Source organism: Chionomys nivalis, unplaced genomic scaffold (genome assembly GCF_950005125.1).
Source record: "Chionomys nivalis unplaced genomic scaffold, mChiNiv1.1 scaffold_74, whole genome shotgun sequence".
NCBI classification, from domain to species: Eukaryota; Metazoa; Chordata; class Mammalia; order Rodentia; family Cricetidae; genus Chionomys; species Chionomys nivalis.
In genome coordinates this window covers 252,629-259,851 of record NW_026646978.1, presented here as the reverse complement: position 1 = coordinate 259,851, position 7,223 = coordinate 252,629, and the positions used below count along the sequence as shown (strand labels likewise).

General features: G+C 44.6%; 1 protein-coding gene across 1 annotated transcript; it reads left to right on the top strand.

The window, feature by feature from the left end:
- Nucleotides 1-4,603: 4,603 nt before the first annotated feature.
- LOC130869201 (oogenesin-1-like) lies at nt 4,604-6,928 on the top strand (the record flags this gene model as incomplete). The annotated part of the gene is made up of 4 exons (XM_057761223.1): nt 4,604-4,864; nt 5,451-5,549; nt 5,778-5,896; nt 6,463-6,928. Coding segments are annotated over 4 exons (945 nt in total), but the record flags the coding sequence as incomplete, so codon positions are not given.
- Nucleotides 6,929-7,223: the final 295 nt, after the last annotated feature.

The window sequence follows — 7,223 nt, the reverse complement described above, 5'->3', positions numbered from 1 at the left end:
ATTTGCCTGCAAAATTCAAGCTGTTGCTATTTATATTTATTTATTTTTTCTGCTGTGTAGTACTCCATTGTGTAAATATACCACATTTTCCTTATCCATTCTTCGATCGAGGGGCATGTAGGTTTTTTTCCAGGTTCTGGCTATGATAACCAAAGCTGCTATGAAAAGAGTTGAGCATATGTCCTTGTGGCATGATGGAGCATTCTTTGAATATATACCCCCAAATGGTATTATTTGGTCTTGAGGAAGGTTCTTTCCTAATTTCCTGAGAAATCACCACACTGACATCCAAAGGGGTTGTACCAGCTTGTGTTCCTGCCAGCAATGCAGAAATGTTCTTTGTTTTCCCCAAAAACCTCTCCAGCATAAGTTGCCATTGGTGTTTTTGATCTTGGCCACTCTTTCAGGTGTAAGATAGTATATCAGAGTTTAGATTTGCATCTCTCTATTGATTAAGGGTGTTGAACATTTCCTTAAGTGTCTTTCAGCCATTTTAGATTCCTCTGAAAGTTGTCTGTTTAGGTCTGTACTCTATTTTTTATTGGATTATGTGTTCTTTGGGTGACCGTGTTCTTGAGTTCTTTGTATATTTTGGAGATCAGACTTGTCTGTGTGGTTAGTGAAGATCTTTCCCATTCTGTAAGCTGTCGTTTTGTCTTGTTGACCTTTGTCTTATTCCTGCTTTGCCTAAGTTTTCAGTTTCAGGAGGACCTGTCTGTGCTGCTGGGGTTATATTTATTTAGGAAGTGGTCTCCTGTGCCAATGCTTTCAAGTGTACTTCCCACTTTCTCTTTTTTCTTTTTCTTTTTGGTCTTTTCGAGACAGGGTTTCTCTTGCTTCTGTAGGCTGTCCTGGAACTAGCTCTTGTAGACCAGACTAGCCTCAAACTCACAGATCCACCTGTGTCTGCCTCCCAAGTGCTTGGATTAAAGGCGTGTGCCACCACAGCCCAGCTATAGAAAGGCATGCGGGATTAAAGGCATGTGCCACTTTGTCCCCAGAAACCATGCATTCTTATGCATGCCTTAAATCCCAGCACAATGGAGTCAGAGGGAGGGTGATCCCTGAGTTTGAGGTGAGCATACTCAACACGGTGAGTTCCATTCCAGCAGGTGTTGGCATGCTATTTGAGCCCAGCATGGAACAGATGGAGGTGGAGGCTAACCTGGTCTCCAGAGGGATCTCCAGGAGAGCCAGGGTTCACAGTGAGTTCCACAATGGCAGGGTTACTACCTTGTATCTAAATAGCAAATGAAACAAAGTAATTTGCATCTGCTGATTGATGCAGGGACTCCTCATCCTGGAGCCTATACTGTCCTCAAACTTGAAGAAAGCAGCCTGCTTCCATTTATTCAGTGTCCAAATGAAAAGGCTGAGCTATCCGCTGACATTTAATTAGAAATCCTGCCCCTTTCAGTCTTCCTAGTTTCAGAAGAACTCAGGAAGCTGTTCTGGTGCTCTAGAAGTATTAACAGTTGTAGTATTTATTGTTCTAGTGAGTTTCCTTCCTCTAGACTGTGAATTTTCCTTCCCATCTCTAGTCTTTTCTGTAGTGGCATTTTAGTTGTATTTTTTGTTTTTTTCGAGACAGGGTTTCTCTGGCTTTGGAGCCTGTTCTGGAACTAGCTCTTGTAGACCAGGCTGGCCTTGAACTCACAGATCCGCCTGTTTCTGCCTCCCAAGTGCTTGGATTAAAGGCGTGTGCCACCACAGATCAGCTTCGATTGTATTTTAATAAATAAAGCTTGCCTCTGGAGAGTAAAATTGCCACATTGGTCAGTCTTACAGCCAAGCAGTGGTAACACAGCCCTTTAATCCCAGTAGCATCACTAGTTGCCATAGAAAGCAGCAGTGCATGACTTTAATCCCAGCCCTAGAGAGGATTATAAAATGGAAGGAGACAGCTCTCACAGTCTCATTCTGAGATTCCTGGAGGCAAGGTCACCATTTTCAGTTTGAGCTTTAGGTAAGAAACAGAGACTGGCTGCATTGCTATTTAGATCTTCATGTTAAACTCTAATTTCTCTGAGTTTTTACTAATCCTGCTTCATTTAGCACCCAATTGTTTTGTATGCAAGTTTCTGAAAAAGTTGTTTGCCTGAGTCTTTTTGGCCACCATCCCAGGGAGACTTGGGACTGAAATTCTAGCTCCAGGAATTTGAGCCCAAACCTACCCACCTGTTTTTTTTTTTTTTTTTTTTTTTTTTTGGAGCTTCCTGACTAAGCCTTAGCAGCAATAAACTCCCAGAGGTTTTCTCTGTATTTTTGGATGTCCACAAACTCAGTGACACCCTGGCTTCGAACTCACAGAGATCTGCCTGTCTATGCCTCCCTAGTGCTGGGATTTAAGGCTTGTGCCCCTATGCCTGGTTTCCTCCCAGCTCTTTTGAGATTCTCTTTTACCTACACTTAAATGGTGTTAATGAGCAGTACACGGGCTTCTTGGTAGTGGCTAGGACCTTAACGCCAGACTTGTAACAAAAACATGGCTACCGCTAGTGTCACCATGAAGCTAGACTATTATTAGGAAGGCAAGGAATGAAGCAGAACCAGCTGCCAAAGCCGCAGCTCTAATCCTAGCCATGCTGTTTAGCAGATTAGAGACTCTGTGGTCAGAACAAGATAGAGATGCAGGAAGGCAGATTCAGGTATGGGGGAAAAGCCTACAAATGGTTTACAATGGGTTCAAAAATATATGTGGGCTTGCGAGAGAAAAAGGATGAAGCCCTTAAAATAAAACAGATGGGTGTGGCACACGCCTCTAATTATAACACTTGGGAAACAGAGGTAGGGAGAACTGAGTTCAAAACTAGCCTGCTCTAGAGTTAGATCCAGGACAGCCAAAGAAACACAGAAAACCTATCTCAAAAAGCCAAAATCAGTGCTAAAAGACATTTGAGTAGATAGAAGTCTGCTGGATTAGTCCAACCTAGATATTTCAAAAAGGCTGTGAGTTCAAAAATTGTAATTCAAAGTATATTTTACTTTGGAGAAGTTTTGCTTTTGGTTCCACATGAAGTGAGAGGCTGAGGGTCCATTGAGTGTTTAAAAAAAATAAGGATTCTTCAAGAGAGACCCCCTGAAATATCTCATAGGGACAGATGGCCCAGATGATCCAACGTTTTAGAGCACCTCTGTTGCTGTTTCCTCTGAGTTCCATTTCCACAGTAGTTTCAAGACTGCTCCTGAGATGATCCAGCCTCACCGAATAATCCAGTCAGGACTTGACCATAATCCTAAATCTTCTTTGTGTTCCCCATAAGATTATCAGTTCCTCCAATCAGCAGGAAGTACCCTAGAAAACTATGCCCACATTTCCCAAAAATGGATTATGGATGGTCTGTCTTTGTTTTGTGTGTTGGTTACAAGTTACGGATAATGGTCAGGAAAACAACTAAACAAAGGAAATTAGATTCAATGTTTTTGTGAGACGAGGTTTCTCTACATAGCTTTGTAGGCTGTCCTGGCAGTAGCTCGGTAGACCAAGCGGGCCCTGATCTGAGAGATCTGCCTGCCTCTTCCTCCTGAATGTTGGATTAAAGGTCCGTGCCACCCCGCCAACCTCCCATTGACAATGCTGATCTTTTGGTGAATTTAAGATAGGTATTTTTCTTTGGTGTGGGGGATACAGAGTTTATTAGTGGGTGATGTAAGGAAAAAGGGGAAGGGAGAGAGGGAGAGAGAGAAAAGGAGAGAGAGGCAGTAGCCACTTTTCTGAAGTGAGACTGGGAGAGAGAGAGAGAGAGAGAGAGAGAGAGAGAGAGAGAGAGAGAGAGAGAGAGAGTGGGAGAGGGAGAGGGAGAGGGAGAGAGCTAGCTGATCTACATATTTTTGAGCATGCCTTAAATCCCCGCAGTAGGGAAGCAGAGGAAGGCTGATTCTTACTGGTGAGTTTGAGATCAGCCTATGCTTCACAGTGAGTTCTAATCCAGGAGGTGTTGGAATGCTATTTCATCCCAGCATGTAGCAGACACGGGGAGGTGGATGTCTGAGTTCGAGGCCACCCTGGTCTACAGAGATTTCCAGGACAGCCAGGGTTCACAGTGAATTCCAAACAGCCAGGGTCACTATCTAGTTTTGAAATTGAAAATGAAAAAATAAAAAGATTTTGCATCTGTCGATTGATGCATGGAGCCTATAGTGTCCTAGAATTTACAGAAAGCAGCCTGCTTCCATTCAGTGTCCAGCTGACATTTAATTAGAAATCCTACCCCCTTCAGACTTACTAGTTTCAGAAGAACTCAGGAAGCCATTCTGGTGCTCTAGAAGTAAACAGTTGTGGCAGTGTTCTAGTGAGTTTCCTTCCTCCAGAATGTGAATAATCATTTCCATCTCTAGTCCTCTCCTTTTTAGTTTTATTTTTCTTTTTTGCCTGTTGTCCTCCTGTTTCTTTGGAGAGACTGCACACCACAGAGAGGTGAATCATGGCTTTAACTCCAGGAGAAGGTGATCAAAATTGGTCAATGGAGATCTCAACAATCCCTCAGCACTGACTGCCCTGACAGCTCCCTGTGTGTGCAGAAGGACTTCCTAAGTTTACAATCATTAATGGTCTCTTTCTTTGCCTGCTTCCCCAGTCACAATGAGAGATCAAGCCCCACCAACACTCCAGCAGCTAGCGTTCGAGAGCCTACTGAAGAAGGAGGCCTTGGCCATTTCTGGTCTGGCAGACTGGCCCTGGTTCCTGTTCCCAGCAGCATTTGAGAGGGCCTTCAGGAACAATCAGACCAACATCCTGCGGGCCATGGTGCCTGCCTGGCCATTCACATGCCTTCCTGTAGGAATCCTGATGAAGAAGCCACACCTGGAGACTTTGAAAGCTCTGCTTGATGGACTAGATGTGCTGATTACAGAGGAGCCTTGCCCCCTGTAAGCAAGGTCCAGTTCTGTTGGAGGAGGCTCTGTGTGAACAAAGCAAGACCATGTGGAGCCAAGGATTATTTGATCAAAGAGGGTTGGGAATTCTAATAGCATCTGCTTAGAGGAATTCAGAGGCTTTGGCCTGGTCTCAGCCATCTTGGCAATAATAATGTGGAGAACACGAGAACAGCCACTGAGCAATCCCTCAAGGGTGTCTGTCACTCAAAGTTCCAGGTGGAATGAGGCTGGGATTAAGGGGAATGGAAGGATGTGGGACAGGGCTGAGGATGCCTCCCTGGTAAAGTTCTCTTTATACTGAGCCTGAGGTCCTGGTTTTCATTCTATGCATAGGAAAAAGCAAACTTTTGGAAGGGAGAGCTGAAGTGTGAGATGTGGATAAGAAGAAGACTGTATTATGTATGGTATTTGCTGAGATTGCTACCTGTTTCTCCCACAGCCGCGGAAAAATCAGAGTGCTGGATTTGACAAATAGGGATTCCTGTGTCAATTGGAGTCAATCCTGTGAAAGGGAATTCTTTCTTCAGTTCAGGAGAGAGAAGACAGTGGAGACGTGTCCTTACTCGCAAGTAAAGAAATATTTAAATGTCATAACTGACCTAAATATCATGAAGAGTGAGTGTGATGAATGTCCCACATACTTGTGGCGATGGGCCCAGCAGAGACAAAATTCTGTTCGTTTGTGCTGTCCAAAGATCGATATTTTGAGATCAAAATACTTTCCCACAGCCATAGACTTCTTAAAGTCTGTAGATCTCCACTGTGTATGGGAGCTGAGTTTGAGATATACATGGATAGAAAGCATGGCTTCTTTTGGACCGTACCTGAGACAGATGAGAAACCTTCACACACTCAGTTTGTCATACATTCGGAAGGATTCAAGCATCAGTGGATCTGAAGAGCTGGAAGAGGAGTGCATGAACAAATTCGTATCACAATTACCCCAATTCCACTGTCTCCAGCATCTCTATATCAACGATTCTCCTGCTCTAGTTGGCAGCCTGGCTGATTGTCTCAGGTAAGGAAGGATAAAGAGAGGTTCTCCAGACAAATAACCCACCTTTTGCTTATAGGTTAGGAGGTCCTTGAACGTCAGGCTATGCACTATCAACCTTGTACATCCAAGGAGATGAGCTCTGTGCCAAGCCACCTGCGACCAGCCCCAAGGGTGCCGATAATTGCTCATTAGAGAAAGGTTGTTGGGTGCATAGAAAGAGATTGAGTTAGTGGGAAATGGGTGACACCTGCATTGAAGTTGTGGGACCAGGAAATGGCAATGTTGAGGAAAGGACATTAGGGGAACCGAAAGGGAAACAGTTGTGGTGTCGCTGAAGCTTGCTTGTTGTGGGTAGTCCTTACAGTCACCATATTCACTCCTCCTGATAGGAAAATCACTGGGTTTTCTCCTGTGGCCTGAGCCTGGCCCATGCTAGACTTCTGTGATTTTTGTGAGCTGACCACAAAAGGGAGAGTCATGGGGGTTGACCTCCTTCAGAATGAATGCGGGAGAAGTACCATCTGCTACATTGTCAGTTCTAACCATCCTCTTCAATACCATTGGAAAAAATCTCATTCTCTCTCTAGGCGCCTGAAGAAGCCCTTGGAGACCCTGTCCATCACTCACTGTTACATCATACAGAGAGACTTGGATTACCTGCCCCGGTGCCTGAACCTTTCTTCGCTTAAACATCTCTACTTGTCGTACACAATGTTGGACAAGTGTATTAAGCCACTTGGCTATCTCCTTGAGAGAGTGAAAGACACCTTGGAAACTCTTGACCTGGCCGGATGTCGGCTGGAGGATTCTCAATTTAGTGCTTTGATGCCTGCCCTGAGTCAATGCTCCCAGCTCCTCAAGATTGATTTTTACAGGAATGAACTGTCTCTACTTGTCCTGAAGCAACTGCTTCACCACACAGCCAAGCTGAACAAGCTAACCAAAGAGACATACCCTGTCCCTCTGGAGTACTATGATGGATGCCGAGTGCTTGTACGCAGATTTGATGAACTTGGTCCTGAGCTTCTGGATATACTCAGGTCTGAAAGACAGCTCAAGGAAGTCTGTTTTTTCGCAGCCATCTGCCCTACCTGTTATGTGCGCTATGTCTATGACCTGAAGGGCGGCCGTTGCTTGGGAAATAATGCCGCGGCACGTTGCCCCGTGATGCCAATGGAATACTCTTATGAGCTATGGTTGAAAAGGTTTGGATTATTGAACCTTTAGACTGCTCCCCACAGAGACCCCCACCATGAGTAGCAGTGCCCTTCTGTCCACGGCACAAAATAAATGTGCTATGATTCTGATTTGCTGGTGTCAGCTTCACAGCAAACAGTCAACTCATTCC